General features: G+C 41.5%; 1 protein-coding gene across 2 annotated transcripts in view; it reads left to right on the top strand.

Moving 5' to 3' along the window:
* Window positions 1–17,521, top strand: part of REPS2 (RALBP1 associated Eps domain containing 2) — a 244,308-nt gene that overhangs the window by 95,766 nt on the left and 131,021 nt on the right. For both annotated transcript variants that reach the window (XM_027533588.1, XM_027533589.1), the window contains exons 6-7: window positions 5,863–6,001; window positions 17,235–17,298. In XM_027533588.1, the coding sequence (XP_027389389.1) occupies window positions 5,863–6,001; window positions 17,235–17,298 (203 nt within the window). The remainder of the gene's footprint in view (window positions 1–5,862; window positions 6,002–17,234; window positions 17,299–17,521) is intronic.

Consider the following 17,521-nt stretch of genomic DNA (forward strand, 5'->3'; position numbering starts at 1 on the left):
TTTCCGGTCATTTGCCAGACACCTTTTGAGTGTTTACTGCTTGATAGGCACTTTTCTAGGCTCTGGGGATATAACTGTTATCAGAATAGAAAAAAATTCCTGTCATCATGGGCCTTATGTTAGAATGAGAGTGAGATGGGAAACAGGACAAGACTATATAGACAGAGTATGACACAGAATGGTTGGATGTGAAAGACAAAATCACTGAGTTCTGTCTACTTCTCTAGCTCCTTTCTTCATTTAACAACTTTTCTCAGTTTTACCATAGCCCTCTTTTTTTCTTTACTCTGTACTAAGTCCCTGAGAGTCTCCTGCAAACTCATGAAAGATAGAGTCATATTAACCAAGCACAGAAAGATGGTTGTAAAGATGCATCTGCATGCTGTGCCTATAGATAGTCTGCATGAGCAATCCAATTAGAAAGCTGTTATTAGGTGGTCATATTACAAAAAGATGGCTTCATGCTTCATCTTTGGTGCAGCAGTGGCTGTGCCATTGGTACTAGGCAGGTCTGCCTTTCCTTTGGGCCTCGCTTGAAGAATAGGTTGGTTAGAGTTATAGCTTCTATAACAAATGCCCTGCATGTTAATGACTTCCCACAATAGGTCTGTTTCTCACTCATCTCACAGGTTGGCAGACAGCTTTCCTCCACATAGTGATTCAGGCGCCAGGGCTCCTTGTGTCCTGTGGCCTTGCTGTCCCTTTCTCAGTGGGCCAATGGGGGAAGCACAGAGGAGAACCATGGGGTGCTAGCCCTTCTGGGCAGTGGTGCAGGTCACTTGCACTCCCCCTGCATTGGCTTGAACTCAGTCATGTGTCTGTGGCTAACTGCAAGAAGGGCTGGAAAATGTCATTCCTGGCTGGGCAGCCACTCAGTGAGACCCGTGCACCAGGCAGGTAGGGTGTGAATGATCAAAGGACAGCCAGCATAATCCCACATAGAAGCACAGCTATCATTTGCTTCTCTGACTCTTTTCTCTGCCCCATGATGGATCAGTTCCTATGATCTTTCTTTAGGCAGTTTAATGTTCATGTAGGCTATAGTCTGGTCTTACAGCCTGTGAGCCAGTCTTTCCCTTTAGGGTGGTTGAGTCCTCTCACACCTTTGTTCATGAGATCATGCTTTGATCTGTGGTTATTCTATGGCATTCTTATTTCCAAAAGATTGTTAACAGGGGAGGTGTCCTCACATAGACACTGTGGGCTTGCTAGGAGTTTTTGCTCCCCCAGATGGTTTGTTGTTTGCTAAGCACCAAAAGGACTCTGTTCTACGATCATCATTGCACCCTCAGGTGAAATGGCTGGACTCTAAGGCAGCATTTATAGGAGGCCTCCAGGGTAGAATTATATGCTAAACAGAAATGTTCTATAGTTGAAAAAATACACACTCCCTTCTTAAGTTCTCCCCAACATGCCTTCTTGCAATTCATATTTTTCAACTATGTTTGATTTTAAGATACTTTAGGGGTAGATGTTGCCTTTTGGGATTTTATTAATAGTATTACTTTTTTAAATGAGTCTTTTGAAGTCTCTTTCATTATAAACAGCCTGTTTTCCCCAGAGATAGCAACTTGCAGTGTGAGATATTTGGATTTCACTTGAAACAAAACCAAGGGTTTGAATGTTTTAAATATAAGCAAATCTAATTCTCCTGTGTCTAGAGAAACTGTATAATGAACCATATGTATGTGGCTTAAGCACACAGATGTGGAAGATTCTCTCTCTCTCTTTTTATATTTTCTTGAGAACACTGCCAGAGCTCAAAATTGGCACCAAGTACCAAAGATCTCCACCCAGCCAACCAAACCACTAGAGATGGGGTGAAACTGGGGGTGCTCCTTGGGCACACGTGGAGGTGGAGCTCCTCCTGGTTCTGGCTTCTCTTCAGAGGCCCAAGGCTCACTGCTCCCCCATCTCCATTTCTCAGTGCCTCTAGTCTTTGCAAGTAGATATTCTCTCTTAGGTGACTGACTTTTCAGATCTTTGATTATTATGGTTGCCTTTTGGGTTCATTGAGGTTGGCTCAGATGGTAAAGAATCTGCCTACAGTGCAGGAGAACCCAGGTTTGCCATCTCACCACAGGGACCAGATACAGGGAACCATCTCCTCCAAATGAACCCAAAGTGAAAATGAAGTGTTAGTCGCTCAGTCGTGTCTGACTCTTTGTAATCCGATGGACTGTAGCGCAGCAGGCTCCTCTGTCCATGGGATTCTTCAGGAAAGCATACTGGAGTGGGTAGCTATTCCCTTTTCCAGGGGATCTTCCCGACCCAGGGATCGAACCCAGGTCTCCCACATTGCAGGCACTCTTTGCCGCCTGAGCCACCAGGGAATAGATCAGCTTTGTTTTGGAATATTTTGGCTTCAGGTATGTGGAATGTGATCTGCCCCTTCCATATGCCTTTACCTGTCTCTGAAATCACTCACTAAATGGATGAGGAACTTGAGACCTCTCCATAGAGATCAGACCATGAAACTGACAGGGATGTCTGTTGATAGATCTCAAGCTTTAAAAGATGAAATGGACTTACAGGCTTTCTTTCATTAAGCGCAGCTTAGAGAAGTGTTTCTGCATCTCTTTCAATATAAGATATAACCCTGAAGTTGTTAGAGCCTGTCAATAAGTGGCCCTCCACCTGGCTTTGTAGTGTCTGTGCTGTGCCTGCTAGGGGTTGTGTGTGGAATGAAGGCTTAGATGATACAACTCTTGCCCTCCAGATTGAAACCTGAATGAAGATATTTAACAACACTTTAAATGTTCAAAAACTGTATGATACTTGGGATTCACATTGTAAGATGTTCAAATCACTTGGTTTGTCAAATCAGTTAAAAACATGCAGTGAAAAGCAAAGGGAAAGAGACTGGGGTCAATGAATGTGTTTTGTGTGAGCCGGTAGAAGGGCCACACCATGTACAGGTTGCCCAGTGTTCACATGTCCTCCCTTGTTGTTGGAAGGCACTTTTGGTTTTAAGGAGTGGGAGCTCTTCCTGTCAGCTTAAGTTTTCTTGAGAAGGAGAAAGGGGTTGGGGTTCTCATGGGAATCCAAAAAATGAGAGACAAGGAGTGGCCCAGTGGTCCCCAGGAATGGGAGCTCTTGGTTATTCATATTTATTACTCTATTAACGGGCTTTGCCCTAGTTGAGTTGACTTTAGTGTCCATTTACCTTTTGGCTCCCAACAACCCCCAGACTCTTTCTAGTACTTCTGTACCTTGCAGGTTCTGCTTGTGCTTGGTTCTGGCTCTCCCATGACTTTAAGTCCCAGCTGGCCCCAGCTTGACACCGCAACTCTGCTGTACATCTGCTCAGGGTCTGCTTTCTCTGCTGGTTTATCTTTCCACTTTTATCTATATCCCCAAGAATGAGCATCTGGCCCAGCTTGTTCTCTCTAGAGAAGAGCTTTCTACACCAGAGCATCCTGTGTGCCCACCCACCCTTACTCAGACTGAGGCGGAGGAGATCAGGCATGAGGTGGGCCATGTGGTGCACATGTGGTACCAGACCCATCTTTGTAGCAGAGCTGGGGGGCTAGGGAGCAGGAAGCACCTCTGCAGTGCCTGTGGGCCTGGCAGGTACATCAGAGAGCCCTTCAGGGCCATGGAGCTTGAGAATAGGTAGGATTTGTGCACACTGGGATCAGTGAAAGAGTGTTTTGGGGAGAAGGCACAAATCTGACCCATGAGGAGAGAGCATATGGGCTATCAGAAGCCTGCTATGTGACCAAGGAGGAGGCTGGATTATAAGGGTTGTAAAAGCAAGGTGGAGGAGGTGAATTTGTTTTATTGAGTAACAGGTCATACTGTACGCTTTTAAGCAGAGAAAATCAATCACTTTCTCCTTTTTATTCCTGATTTCTACTGTCAGATTAGACTTCCCTGGTAGCTGAGCTGGTAAAGAATCCGCCTGCCATGCAGGAGACCCCGGTTCGATTCCTGGGTCAGGAAGATGCCCTGGAGAAGGGAGAGGCTACCCACTCCAGTATTCTTGGGCTTCCTTGGTGGCTCAGACAGTAAAGAATCCACCTGCAATGTGGGAAACCTGGGTTCAATCCCTGGGTTGGGAAGATCCTTGGAGGAGGGGCATGGCAATCTACTCCAGTATTCTCGCCTGGAGAATCCCCATGGACAGAGGAGCCTGATGGGCTACAGTGCATGGGATCACAAAGAGTCGGACACGACTGAGCAACTAAGAACAAGAGACTACTGATGCCACTCAGGAGTCAGGTAATATGAGAGAGGAAATAGAGTGAACAGATGGTCATGGGATTGGGAAAAGAACAAGCGTGGGCTGATGCTAACAACAATTGGGTATGGCAGCTTTGGTTCCAGGCATGAAGGGGAGTGTGTTCTAGGGGAGTAGAAGCTTCCATGTTAGTACCAAGGAATGTAGCAGCCAACACCTAGCATGGAAATTTTGGCAACAGATTAAAAAAACTGCATTTATCTGCTGACTCCAGGAGTTCTGTGAAGTCTATGGGCATGTCCCTTAAACTCTCTAAGCCTCAGTTTTCATCTGGGAAAATGATACTACTAACTCCTGTGGCTACTTCTCAAAAGTTTGAGGTACTCAGGTGAGATAGAGGGTGAAATACTTTGTGAGTTTCAAAACACTCTTTGAATTTAAGGCATTAACTAATGGATAATGACTTCCAGGGCATTTAAAAATGGTTTGATTTACATTTAGTGGAAACTCATCTAGTATGAAAACTTCAAAGATGGCATCTCAAGGTTATATTACAACTCAAGCTTTTATAGACTTGTTTCTTCTCTGAATGGCATTAGAGGAAGGTCAAGTGTTCCTGGGAAGAATTACTTCCAAAAATGGGGTGTGTGTGTGTTGGGGAATTTGGGGCAGGGGACAGAGATGATCTACTGTTTTTTTCTGGCGCTAGTGACTAGAATACCTTCCTAATGATTAGTTCCTTGATACTGCGTTCAAGAAGCAGGCAGCTTGATAGCTCATTAGTAGTAATACTTCTCCTTTCCTAGTCTCCTTTTGTCTTAAAGGCTTACCCTCCTTGTTCCATGAAGGTGGCGTTTGCAAGAAGCACCTTAACCTCAGAGTAGATGGGAGGGATGGAACAAAGCTCTGGGCTGCTCTTTCCAGAATCACCATTTTTGCTTCTTTTCCGGTTCCCTTGCAGAGCTTGTTCTCCTGCACTACTACACTGGTTCTGTATCCTTAAATTCTCAAATTTGGCTTGCATGCCCTCTAGTGGCAGGTCAGATGCACCCCTTGTTACCCTGTTTGTTGCGGTACCATGACAGCCCATCTCTGCACTCCACTCTCTTACTAAGTAGAACCCTTAGTTCACAAATGTGGAATGAGAGGTTTGGTGATTCTGACTTGCCACTCAAGTGGGACCTGGGGACATGGGACTTGATTCTGAGCATTTGATTCCCAGATTTATACACTGGGAATGCCTCAGAAAAAAAGATGATGTAGTTATAACTGTTCTAGATTTTTTAAAAAATGACTTTAAAAGAATCTAGATTATTTTATGATCTGCTTAGCTAATTTGAAAGGGTCAAAATGTGGCGAATATTTGAAGAAAAGAATGATTGTACTTCCCCTCCTTCGTCACATTGGTAAATCTTTTGTCACTTAACCCGAGTGTTCAATATTTCATGCTTAGTCCTGTTAGCAATTTTGGGGAACACACACAAAAAAGTATAAAGCATCATGTCTGCCCTTCAGAAGTTTATGTTCACATTAAACTCTAGTCATGAGGTGTTCACATTTATTCCCTTGAGAAAAAAATAAGTATAATCCTCGGTAACTTTTATTGGGATTTAATATTTCTACTTCATTTCACAAAAGACAGATTCTGTGAGCATTTGCTTATTGATTTCTTTTTAAAGTCCTTTTCAGTGGAGAGAGAATTGCAGGATAACAGCACTAGTTACCCAGACGAACCCTGGAGGATAACGGAAGAGCAGCGCGAGTACTATGTCAACCAGTTCCGGTCCCTTCAGCCTGATCCGAGTTCCTTCATTTCAGGTAATGAAGTGTGGTGGGTGAGAACACAGGTCCCAGCTTGCTGTCTCACAGAAATAACAGTGCCCATCTTGAGAAAGAGTCCATTCAAAATGAGTACAAAAACCTTCTATGATTTCAGTTTGTTTTTCTCTGAGGTTGAATTTCTTTTTTTTTTTTAATTTATTTTATTATTTAACTATACAATATTGTATTGGTTTTGCCATATATCAAAATGAATCCGCCACAGGTATACATGTGTTCCCCATCCTGAACCCTCCTCCCTCCTCCCTCCCCATACCATCCCTCTGAATTTCTTACCAATTATAATCCATGTAGAAAAATACTTGGCCAATGGTATTTGGAAGTTTGTGTTTCCATTTCAAAGGAGTTAAATGGGAATATGAAGCATCCTGGTCCAGATTCTGTGCCTTATTAGCTGGAGCAGTTCTGGAAATGAGTGTTACACCAAGGTGACACCTTTAATTGCTTACTCATTATGTTGGTATTAGAGCAAGAACATAGTGTAGCCTCCCAGTGAGTTGCTGTCACAGTTCTCCTTATGTTATATACACCTTAGAGTTCAAGTTCATGCTCATTTTCTTTGACTCCAGTCTTTCTCTGGTTTTTCTGAGAGAAAAAAATTGGAGGAAAATTGGCCAGCATTTTTATGTCCATATATTAGTTCTGTAGTATCTTCAGAAATATATATTCCTGTTGAGTTCTCATGCAAAATTCAAGCTGAGAGGAATTGATTTCGTTCCTACATGCCTATATTTCACCTGGCTGAAGGCTAGACAAGCTGAAATAGTAGAGTCTGGAAGAAAAATACATAAAACTTTCTTTTTATACTTCAATTGTGAAGAATGACAATATGTCATTGATAGTTGTTACCTGACACATCGCAGTGTGGACTAAAATTAATTTTCTCTCCTGACATGGTGTGTAGTTGGAATATACCTGTATAAACACAGATATCATTGTCTGATTGGTAGTAATGGCTTTATTTGAAGGCAGAATGTTGTAGATACAACAAATTAATGTTGACAAAATGATTTAAAAAAAAAACCCAGAAACCCAGATTTCATGTATTGACCACATGTTCATTTTATACACTGCTTAAATGAGTTTCTTCACAATATATATAGAGATATTTAGCCAAATGAAAATAGGTACTTGGTAGGAATGTTTTTATTTTCTTTTAAACCTTTATCTCTCACTGAGTTTCAAATGCAAACACAACTCTGCTGCTGCTGCTGCTAAGTCGCTTCAGTTGTGCCCGACTGTGCGACCCCCTAGACGGCAGCCCACCAGGCTCCTCCGTCCCTGGGATTCTCCAAGCAAGAACACTGGAGTGGGTTGCCATTTCCTTCTCCAATGCATGGCAGTGAAAAGTGAAAGTGAAGTCGCTTAGTCATGTCCGACTCTTTGCGACCCCATGGACTTCAGCCTACCAGGCTGCTCCATCCATGGGATTTTCCAGGCAAGAGTACTGGAGTGGGGTGCCATTGCCTTCTCCAAAACACAACTCTAGTGGCTAGTATAACAAACCTCTATATACTTATCACTCAGCTCTCACAATTTGGTTTTATCTATAGCCTCTCTGAGCCTTGATGGTTTTGAAGCAATTTCCAGACCATTTCATTTGAAAATATTTCAGGATGTATCTGTAAAGATAAGACCGCTATTAAAAACATAACCACAACTCATTGGCACATTAAAAAAAAACAACACAAAATAACCCACAAATTGCTTAATATCGAGTCTTGCTCAGATTTCCCTGATTATCTCGCAGCTGCGTTTTCAAAATTTTAGTTTGATCAAGGGCAGGAGAGGTTCATACATTGCAATCAATTGATGGCCCCTTTTATAAAACATTTTAAGTCTACATACTGTAAGATTCACCCATTTAAAGTGTACTATTAAATGTTTTTAGTCTAGTCACAATCTAGATGTAGAACTCTGGGAGATAGTGGAGGACAGAGGACCCTGACATGCTGCAGTCCATGGGGTAGTAAAGAATCAGATATGACTTAACAACTGAAGAACAACAGATTTAGAACACTTCCCCCCAAACCACCTACTTACTAGTATTTATTTCCCATTCCTGCTTTCCCTACCACCCCTCCCTTAGCCTTAGGTTACCATTTTAAACTACTTTCTCGGTCTATACAGTTACCAGTTCTGGGTTGTGTAATATGTATTTTTTGGTGTGTGACCTCTTTTATGTAGCATAATGTTTTTAAGGTTCATCCATGTTGTGGTATATACCAGAACTTTACTCCTTTTTATGACATTATCATTCCATTGTATGGATAGACCACATTTTATTTATCTTTTCATCATTTGATCGACATTTGGGTTGTTTTCTCTATTTGGCTATTAGGAATCATGCTGCTCTGAACATTTGTGTACATGTTTTTGTGTAGATGTATGTTTTTGTCTCTCTTGGATATATACCTAAGAGTGGAATATCTGGCTTATATGATAACTCTACATTTAACCTTTTGAGAACCAGTCAGACTATTTTCCAAAGTGACTGCACCACTTTACATTGCCACCAGCAGTGTCTAAGGGTTCTAATTACTCCACATCCTTGCCAACACTTGTTACTATCTTTTGGTTGAATCCACCTTAGTGAATGGAAGTGATATCTCTTTGTAGATGAAGAATGACATTGACCATCTTTTTATGCTCTTATTGGCCATTTGTATATCTTCTTTGGAGAAATGCCTATTTAAACCTTTTTCTGTATTTAAAATTTTTCTTAGTTTTTGGCCATACCTTGCAGCATATGGTGTCTTCATTCCCCAGCCAGGGGACAAATCCGTGTTCCCCACTGTGGAAGCATAGACTCTTAACCACTGGACCACCAGGGAAGTCCCTCCTTTGCCATTAAAAAAAATTGTTGAGTGGTAAGAGTTCTCTATGTATTCTAGATACAAATTCTCTAGACATATGATTTTAAAATATTTTTTCCCTAGTCTGTGGCTTGTCCTTTTATTTTTTGATGGTGTCTTGCAAAGCAAAAAAGTTTAATTTTGATGTCCAGATTATTTTTTCTTTTGTTGCTTGCACAACAATCATATCTAAAAAAATCAGTGCTTAATTCAAGGTCATGAAAATGTAAGAGTTTCTTTGCCTCTAAGCAGGAATATCGGGCGGGTCATGGTGGAGAGATTTGATAGAATGTGGTCCACTGGAGAAGGGAATGGCAAACCACTTCAGTATTCTTGCCTAGAGAACCCCATGAACAGTATGAAAAGGCAAAATGATAGGATACAGAAAGAGAAACTCCCCAGGTCAGTAGGTGCCCAATATGCTACTGGAGATCAGTGGAGAAATAACTCCAGAAAGAATGAAGGGATGGAGCCAAAGCAAAAAGAATACCCAGCTGTGGATGTGACTGGTGATAGAAGCAAGGTCCGATGCTGTAAAGAACAATATTGCATAGGAACCTGGAATGTCAGGTCCATGAATCAAGTGGAAGTGGTCAAACAAGAGATGGCAAGAGTGAATGTCGACATTCTAGGAATCAGCAAACTGAAATGGACTGGAATGGGTGAATTTAATTCAGATGACCATTATATCTACTACTGTGGGCAGGAATCCCTCAGAAGAAATGGAGTGGCCATCATGGTCAACAAAAGAGTCCAAAATGCAGTACTTGGATGCAATCTCAAAAACGACTGAATGATCTCTGTTCATTTCCAAGGCAAACCATTCAGTATCACAGTAATCCAAGTCTATGCCCCAACCAGTAATGCTGAAGAAGCTGAAGTTGAACGATTCTATGAAGACCTACAAGACCTTTTAGAACTAACACCCAAAAAAGATGTTCTTTTCATTATAGGGGACTGGAATGCAAAAGTAGGAAGTCAAGAAACACCTGGAGTAACAGGCAAATTTGGCCTTGGAATACGGAATGAGGCAGGGCAAAGACTAATAGAGTTTTGCCAAGAAAATGCACTGGTCATAGCAAACACCCTCTTCCAACAACACAAGAGAAGACTCTACATGGACTGATTCACCAGATGGTCAACACCGAAATCAGATTGATTATATTCTTTGCAGCCAAAGATGGAGAAGCTCTATACAGTCAGCAAAAACAAGACCAGGAGCTGACTGTGGCTCAGACCATGAACTCCTTATTGCCAAATTCAGACTGAAATTGAAGAAAGTAGGGAAAACCACTAGACCATTCAGGTATGACCTAAATCAAATCCCTTATGATTATACAGTGGAAGTGAGAAATAGATTTAAGGGCCTAGATCTGATAGAGTGCCTGATGAACTATGGAATGAGGTTCATGACATTGTACAGGAGACAGGGATCAAGACCATCCCCATAGAAAAGAAATGCAAAAAAGCAAAATGGCTGTCTGGGGAGGCCTTACAAATAGCTGTGAAAAGAAGAGAAGCGAAAAGCAAAGGAGAAAAGGAAAGATAAACATCTGAATGCAGAGTTCCAAAGAATAGCAAGAAGAGATAAGAAAGCCTTCCTCAGCGATCAATGCAAAGAAATAGAGGAAAACAACAGAATGGGAAAGACTAGGGATCTCTTCAAGAAAATCAGAGATACCAGAGGAACATTTCATGCAAGGATGGGCTCGATAAAGGACACAAATGGTATGGACCTAACAGAAGCAGAAGATATTAAGAAGAGATTGCAAGAATACACAGAAGAACTGTACAAAAAAGATCTTCATGACCCAGATAATCACGATGGTGTGATCACTGACCTAGAGCCAGACATCCTGGAATGTGAAGTCAAGTGGGCCTTAGAAAGCATCACTACAAACAAAGCTAGTGGAGGTGATGGAATTCCAGTTTAGCCATTCCAAATCCTGAAAGATGATGCTGTGAAAGTGCTGCACTCAATATGCCAGCAAATTTGGAAAACTCAGCAGTGGCCACAGGACTGGAAAAGGTCAGTTTTCATTCCAATCCCAAAGAAAGGCAATGACAAAGAATGCTCAAACTACTGCACAATTGCGCTCATCTCACACGCTAGTAAAGTAATGCTCAAAATTCTCCAAGCCAGGCTTCAGCAATATGTGAACTGTGAACTTCCTGATGTTCAAGCTGGTTTTAGAAAAGGCAGAGGAACCAGAAATCAAATTGGCAACATCCGCTGGATCATGGAAAAAGCAAGAGAGTTCCAGAAAAGCATCTATTTCTGTTTTATTGACTATGCCAAAGCCTTTGACTGTGTGGATCACAAGAAACTGTGGAAAATTCTGAAAGAGATGGGAATACCAGAACACCTGATCTGCCTCTTGAGAAATTTGTATGCAGGTCAGGAAGCAACAGTTAGAACTGGACATGAAACAACAGACTGGCTCCAAATAGGAAAAGGAGTTCGTCAAGGCTGTATATTGTCACCCTATTTATTTAACTTATATGCAGAGTACATCATGAGAAACGCTGGGCTGGAAGAAGCACAAGCTGGAATCAAGATTGCCAGGAGAAATATCAATAACCTCAGATACGCAGATGACACCACCCTTATGGCAGAAAGTGAAGAGGAACTAAAAAGCCTCTTGATGAAAGTGAAAGTGGAGAGTGAAAAAGTTGGCTTAAAGCTCAACATTCAGAAAATGAAGATCATGGCATCCGGTCCTACCACTTCATGGGAAATAGATGGGGAAACAGTGGAAATGGTGTCAGACTTTATTTTTCTGGGCTCCAAAATCACTGCAGATGGTGACTGCAGCCATGAAATTAAAAGACGCTTACTCCTTGGAAGGAAAGTTATGACCAACCTAGATGGCATATTCAAAAGCAGAGACATTACTTTGCCAACAAAGGTTCATCTAGTCAAGGCTATGGTTTTCCCTGTGGTCATGTATGGATGTGAGAGTTGGACTGTGAAGAAGGCTGAGCGCCAAAGAATTGATGCTTTTGAACTGTGGTGTTGGAGAAGACTCTTGAGAGTCCCTTGGACTGCAAGGAGATCCAACCAGTCCATTCTGAAGGAGATCAGCCCTGGGATTTCTTTGGAAGGAATGATGCTAAAGCTGAAACTCCAGTACTTTGGCCACCTCATGCGAAGAGCTGACTCATTGGAAAAGACTCTGATGCTGGGAGGGATTGGGGGCAGGAGGAGAAGGGGACTACAGAGGATGAGATGGCTGGATGGCATCACTGACTTGATGGACGTGGATCTGAGTGATCTCCAGGAGTTGGTGATGGACAGGGAGGCCTGACGTGCTGTGATTCATGGGGTCGCAAAGAGTCGGACACGACTGAGCAACTTATCTGATCTGATCTGATATATTACAGTTTTATTATTATTATTTTTGGCTTGTGGGACCTTAGTTTTCAAAACAGACATTGAACCTGAGCCTCCAGCAGTGAAAGCACAGAATCTTAACCAGTGGACTGCCAGACAATTCCTCATATCATAGTTTTCTTCCTTCCTTCCTTCTCTCCCTCCTTCCCTTTCTCTCTCCCTTTTTCTCTTTCTTTCATGTGATATCTTAATTCTGGGAAATGAAATGAAATGTTAGTTGCTCAGTCGTGTCCAACTCTTTGTGACCCCATGAACTGTAGCCCACCAGGCTCCTCTGTTCATGGAATTTTCCAGGCAAGAACACTGCAGTGGGTTGCTGTTCCCTCCTCCAAGGGATCTTCCCAACCCAGGGATCCAACCTGGGTCTCCTGCGTCTCCTGGATTGGCAAGTGGGTTCTTTACTGTTGAACCACCTGTGAAGCTTATAATGGGTTACTGGCCTTTATTTTTTTTTTAAATCTCTCTGTATATTGGATGTGTTAAAATTTGGTCACTGATGGATCAATGCTGTGTGTCACTTCAGTTCAGTCGCTCAGTCATGTCCAACTCTTTGCGACCCCATGAACTGCAGCGTGCCAGGCTTCCCCGTCCATAACCAACTCCTGGAGCTTACTCAGACTCGTGTCCATTGAGTCAGTAATGCTGTCCACCCATCTCTGTTGTCCCCTTCTCCTCCCACCTTCAGTCTTTCCCAGCATCAGGGTCTTTCAAATGAGTCAGCTCTTCGCATCAGGTGCCCAAAGTATTGGAGTTCCAGCTTCAGCATCAGTCCTTCCAATGAATATTCAGGACTGATTTCCCTTAGGATGGACTGGTTGGATCTCCTTGCTGTCCAAGGGACTCTCAAGAATCTTCTCCAACACCACAGTTCAAAAGCATCAATTCTTCTGTGCTCAGCTTTCTTTATAGTCCAATTCTCACATCCATACATCACTAGTGGAAAAACCGTAGCTTTGACTAGACGGACCTTTGTTGGCAAAGTAATGTCTCTGCTTTTTAATATGCTGTCTTGGTTGGTCATAGCTTTTCTTCCAAGGAGTAAGCGTCTTTTAATTTTATGGCTGCAGTCACCATCCGCAGTGATTTTGGAGCCCAAGAAAATAAAATCTGCCACTGTTTCCATTGTTTCCCCATCTTTTTGCCATGAAGTGATGGGACTGGATGCCATGATCTTAGTTTTTTGAATGTTGAGTGTTAAGCTAACTTTTAAATTCTCCTCTCTCACTTTCATCAGGAGGCTCTTTGGTTCTTCTTTGCTTTCTGCCATAAGGGTGGTGTCATCTGCATATCTAAGGTTATTGATATTTCTCCTGGCAATCTTGATTACAGCTTGCGCTTCATCCAGCCTTGGATTTCGCATGATGTACTCTGCATATAAGTTACATAAGCAGGATGACAGTATACAGCCTTAACGTACTCCTTTCCCGATTTGGAACCAGTCTGTTGTTCCATGTCCAGTTCTGTTGCTTCTTGACCTGCATACGGATTTCTCAGAGGCAGATTAGGTGGTCTGGTATTCCCATCTCTTGAAGAATTTTCCACAGTTTGTTGTGATCCACACAGTCAGAAGCTTTGGTATAGTCAATAAAGCAGAAGTAGATGTTTTTCTGGAACTCTCTTGCTTCTTCAATGTTCCAGCAGATGTTGGCAATTTGATCTCTGGTTCCTCTGCCTTTTGTAAATCCAGCTTGAACATCCGGAAGTTCACAGTTCATGTACTGTTGAAGCCTGGAGGATTTTGAGCATTACTTTGCTGGCATGTGAGTGCAATTATGTGGTAGTTTGAACATTCTTTGTCATTCCCTTTCTTTGGGATTGGAATGAAAACTGACCTTTTCCAGTCCTGTGGCCACTGCTGAGTTTTCCAAATTTGCTGGCATATTGAGTGTAGCACTTTCACAGCATCATCTTTTAGGATTTGAAATAGCTCAACTGGAATTCCATCGCTTCCACTTGCTTTGTTTGTAGTGATGCTTCTTAAGGCCCACTTGCCTTCTCACTCCAGGATGTCTCACTCTAGGTGAGTGAGCACACCTCGTGGTTATCTGGGTCATGAAGATCTTTTTTGTATAGTTCTTCTGTGTATTCTTGCCACCTGTTCTTAATATCTTCTCCTTCTGTTTGGTCCTTACTGTTTCCGTCCTTTATTGTGCCCATCTTTGCATGAAATGTTCCCTTGGTTTCTCTAATTTTCTTGAAGAGATCTCTAGTCTTTTCTGTTCTATTGTTTTCCTTTTTTTGCATTGATCACTGAGAAAGGCTTTCTTATCTCTCCTTTCTATTCTTTGGAACTTTGCATTCAAATGGGTATATCTTTCCTTTATCCTTTGCCTTTAGCTTCTCTTCTTTTCTCAGCTATTTGTAAGGCCTCCTCAGACAACCATTTTGCCTTTTTGCTTTTCTTTTTCTTGGGGATGGTCTTTATCACTGCCTCCTGCCTTCAGTGTCATGAACCTCCATCCATAGTTCTTCAGGCACTGTATCAGATCTAATCCCTTGAATCTATTTGTCATTTCCACTGTATAATCATAAGGGATTTCATTTAGGTCATACCTGAATGGTCTAGTGGTTTTCCCTACTTTCTTCAATTTAAGTCTGAATTTGGTTATAAGGAGTTCATGATCTGAGCCACAGTCAGCTCCTGGTCTTGCTTTTGCTGACTGTGTAGAGTTTCTCCATCCTTGGCTGCAAAGAATATAATCAATCTGATTTTGCTGTTTACCATCTGGTGATGTCCATTTGTAGAGTCTTCTCTTTTGTTGTTGGAAGAGGGCACTTGCTATGACCAGTGTATTCTCTTGTCCCAGGGACAGGGAAGCCTGGTTGGGCTGCTGTCTATGGCGTCACACAGAGTTGGACATGACTGAAGCGACTTAGCAGCAGCAGCAGCCAGGTGTCTCTTGACTTCCTACTTTTGCATTCCAGTCCCCTATAATGAAAAGGACATCTTTTTTAGGTGTTAGTTCTAAAAGGTCTTGTAGGTCTTCATAGGACCATTCAACTTCAGCTTCTTGAGCATTACTGGTTGGGGCATAGGCTTGGATTACTGTGATATTGAATTGTTTGCCTTGAAACGAACAGAGATTATTCTGTTGTTTTTGGGATTGCATCCAAGTACTGCATTTTGGACTTTTTTTCCGACTATAAGTGCTACTCCATTTCTTCTAAGGGAAATGCTGTGTGTAGCTGTAGTTTACTGGGCTGAGAGACCCTTTTATAAGAAAAAGTCTGGATTCATGGTTTTAATATTTGAATGCCAACAGCTTTAAGTCTCCCTTCTACCCATTCTCTCTCATGTCGGTCTCAAATAGATATGAAAATGACTGGAGAGAAGATGAAAAGGAGGCTGGTTTTGGGTTTCTTCATTGCTTGGGAGGAGGCTGGGGTGTGGGTTCCAGCTCCTGGTTTGAGCATCTGTCCACACCAAAGGAGGGAGCACTTGGGCTTTCTCAAGTGTCCTCTCTCTGAACTTGTTAGCTGTCAGCTTCCCTGTGGGTGAGACAACCACTACTCTCTCTACTGTGTGAAGGCCAAGCCAGGCCAGATCTCTAGCTGTGGGTTTGAGTGTATTGTGCTTTGAAGAAAGGTAATCAGTGAGGAAAAAGAAGAATGAAATGAGAGAATGCCTTTATATCTATAAAATAGCTGACAAGTATGCTTTCAACACAGTTTTTTTAAACTATTTATTTATGGCTGTGCTGGGTTTTTGTTGCTCTTCGTGGGCTTTCTCTAGTTCACAGTGAGCAGGGATTCTAATTGTGGTCGTTTCTCTTGTTGCAGAGCAGAAGCTTTAGGGTGTGTGGACTTCAGTAGTTGCAGCATGTGGACTCAGTAGTTGTGGCTCATGGACTCTAGAGCGAGCATTTAGTAGTTGTGGCACAAGGGCTTAGTTCCTCTGCAGTATGTGGGATCCTCCCAGACCAGAGATTGAACCCATGATGCAGATTCTTGCCCACTGTACCATGAGGGAATTCCCTTAAGACATTTCTGACAAATGTTTGACAAGGTGGCTATATGGATGGCCAACAGTCCTATGTCACCAGTATTTCCAGGGTGCTCAGGGGGAGGAAGCTCATTCATTTATAGGGTACTTGTCTTTGATCCTTTATATATCAACAGAATATAAGTCTGCTTTAGTGTGCATTATAATCCTTTGTTTTAAGGCCAATTAGAAGACTTATAATCACTAAGGAAAGACATTTGACTTTATCAGTTAAGAATAGCATTTAGGGCTTTGACTTGACTAATTTTTGTGTTAGAATTGTGAAACTGTTTTGAGAGCAGAAAGCATAAAAATTTCAATCTCAATAAGGATTGAGGCTAAACATTTTAAGTGCAGTTGGAGCTTGCAGCTATGTAAGATGCAGAATGGAATAATTTCCTGATTTCCATTGATATTGGTGAATTTCCAATGAATAAAATAAGTAGTAATAGGTTCCTGGATACAATTCTTGAAGAGCCACCAAGAGATCTAAAATCTCACTGAAACACTTTCCCATGATGCCTGTCTTATCTGTAGAATGATGAGGGTAGTGGTGTTCATTTTCTTCTTTGTGCTTTGTTTCCTACCATGATTGTGTACTACTTTCACACACCCTTTCATTTAAAATGCTGGACACATTTTTACTTTGAAAATTTTGATATTTTTATCTTTTAAATTTTCAGTAAATTTTGCAGATTTTCAGAAAAATGAAAGAACGTGAACATAATATACTTTTCATGTGATAATAAGTATTATGTCACTACTTCTTTTGCCCTATTCTGATTTACATATTCTTTTAAAAGCTGTTTGTATGCTTTTAGCCACATGATTTGTAGTTGCTTTGATGAATAATTGTTATGTTTGTGGTTATTATATGGTAGGGATGGCTGAATGAAAAAAATGGTAATTCATCTCTACATAAATAAAAAAGCTGCTCTAGGTAAGTAATTAATGATTTATTTAAACAATGGCTCTTGACAGGTTCTGTTGCCAAAAACTTCTTCACCAAATCAAAACTTTCCATTCCAGAACTCTCCTATATATGGTAAGTACAATTAATGCTTTGTAGTTTCATACTGTTATCCATAGCTATCCCTTAGCTCCTACTTTTGCATTTTAAAGCAATAATGTTTTGAAGTTTTAAAAACAATGTGAGAATATGAATAGAACTTAAATTATTGTTGCTGTGAAGATTAAGTTATTATATGAAAAGTGCAATGAATAGTGTCTGGAATGTATTATTCACTATTTTGATCATTTAAAAAGTA

The sequence above is a fragment of the Bos indicus x Bos taurus genome, chromosome X (genome assembly GCF_003369695.1).
Source record: "Bos indicus x Bos taurus breed Angus x Brahman F1 hybrid chromosome X, Bos_hybrid_MaternalHap_v2.0, whole genome shotgun sequence".
Lineage (NCBI taxonomy): Eukaryota > Metazoa > Chordata > Mammalia > Artiodactyla > Bovidae > Bos > Bos indicus x Bos taurus.